We start from the raw sequence: 2,031 nt of genomic DNA on the forward strand, positions 1-2,031 counted from the left end.
GCCCTTCCCGTGCTGCAATATGTAGGCAGTCCTACGAAACTGCCCTTCCATATCAGGCATTCATGCATCTAGCAGCACGTTCAGGACCTCAATGTCTCCACATAGGGCTGCGCGATGTAACATCCCTTTCCCCATGCAGTCTCTAAGAGTTAGGTCCGCCCCATTCTCAACGAGCAGTTGCAAAACACGGGGCTTATTATTTGCAACTGCGATGAAAGCCGGAGAGCAGCCTCTTCTATCTTTCTCGTCAACACCAACTCCAGCCATCACCAGAGTGGCCGCTGACTCAGTGCAGCCTCCTTCAGCAGCGTAGTGGAGTGCGCTCCGTCCTTCTCTATCCTTGGTCTTAGGATTAGCTCCACTGCGCAATATATTTACGTTATCTGCATTGCAGTTCGTAGCAGCCTTCATTAAAGGGGTCATCCCTGAAGTATCCTGGGAGTCAAGACTCACTCCCATATTCAGCAACAATCGCACAAATGAGGGATGTGAATTGACTTTTTCACATATGGTTTCAAACTGAAAATCTGCAAGTAAAGAAATGATCAAATTAGTTTCAGATAGTTTACAGATTTCAAATAGTTTTAAAATTAGATATTCCATGAGAAACCTCCATTAAAAATATCAGTTACCGTCTGAAATAAGTAAGTGTGCTAGACAATAACTGACATTATTAATTATATCTCATTACAAAAAGTAATTTCAACCATAGACATGTTTATCAGGCTAGCGGAATGATATAAATATATATACTTACTGCAGAGTAATATATAGTTATATATGTTTAATAATATTCAAATTCCTGTTTGAACCAACTTTTTATTAAATTTTTTTTCACTAAAACGGGTTTAATTATAATCATTGGGGGTTATATAAAGATATTTTTTCTGTTGGTTTAGCTATGAATCAAACTCCTGAGTACATCCTGAGGTACACTCAGCCTCTATAAAAAAGGTACGCTTAGTTGGGGAAAATCAAATGTTCCAGCGTGATTACGACGAAATCACCTCCTTGCACAACCCTTATTTTAATATAAAGATATTCAATTATATAATAAGAAAAACACTACAGCACTGGCTGATTTAATCAAACTGTGCACTTATTATAATCATGTTTACACAAAAAAAGTAGTTAATGTATAAAGTTTTATTTGTTTTCAAGTTCTAGTATTGCCCAATCTCAAGAGGCTGTAATGTAAAGAAACGAAGTAAAAAATAATATTCTATATTCAAATCAAATTCATCTTAATATTAAGATTAAATTTTTTATTGATGAACTTAAATAATAATCGTAAATATAAATGGTTCTATTATGTACTTGTGTGTACTTTTTATCCCTAATATCTTCTCAGTGTTACAACGCAAAATGTGTAATTCTATGAAAAAATAATTTACTTACTTGAAAATTATTATTTACTACCTATATATGTATATTACTTCAACCAATCATTATAGTCGATTGTATTAATCATTATGTTTATATAGGTATGTAGTAATTATGTTTACTATAATCAGTATATAAAAACAAAAATTACATCTATTTTTATATCATTAATACTAAGATCCATCTTTTTGAAAATAATTAAACATATTATTTTAGAATTACATAATAGGATCAAAATATTTCATTTTAATTGTTGGTGATAATTCAAATGTTAAATGTGAATTTATAATATATTAGAAGACACGGTAATAACTTACAATTTCTAGATTTAGGGATGTTGATAGATTAATTGAATACAATGAAAGTCTGATATATTTAGTTATTCGTGGATTAATGATTTAATTATCATTAAGTACTATAAGGTAAGAAAATAGAAACAATTTCAACATGACCTAATCAATGTACACAAAATCTGGCAGAAGTTCAGGACTCTATTAACTGCAAGTTAGATAAAATGCAGGGGAGTTATGAGCAATTATATGACTGCCATTTTGTTTTTATGCTGTTTGAAAGACTTATGGGCTTGGCAGAGGCTGAGTGTACCAGGCCGCTATTTTGTTTTTGATCATTTTGTTTTTATACTGTTTG

The 2,031-nt window shown here is 32.2% G+C and overlaps 1 protein-coding gene across 1 annotated transcript; it reads right to left on the bottom strand.

The window, feature by feature from the left end:
- Positions 1-60: 60 nt before the first annotated feature.
- LOC106681044 (serine/threonine-protein phosphatase 6 regulatory ankyrin repeat subunit C-like) lies at positions 61-459 on the bottom strand. The gene has a single exon (XM_014421163.1). It carries the CDS (start codon positions 457-459, stop codon positions 61-63), a length of 399 nt encoding a protein of 132 aa, XP_014276649.1.
- Positions 460-2,031: the final 1,572 nt, after the last annotated feature.

Source organism: Halyomorpha halys, unplaced genomic scaffold (assembly GCF_000696795.3).
Source record: "Halyomorpha halys isolate HHAL.00 unplaced genomic scaffold, Hhal_1.1 Scaffold306.1, whole genome shotgun sequence".
NCBI lineage: Eukaryota > Metazoa > Arthropoda > Insecta > Hemiptera > Pentatomidae > Halyomorpha > Halyomorpha halys.

Coding starts and splice junctions, on each gene's coding strand:
- LOC106681044 (XM_014421163.1), bottom strand. CDS start 459: ATGGGAGTGAGTCTTGACTCCCAGGATACTTCAGGGATGACCCCTTTA.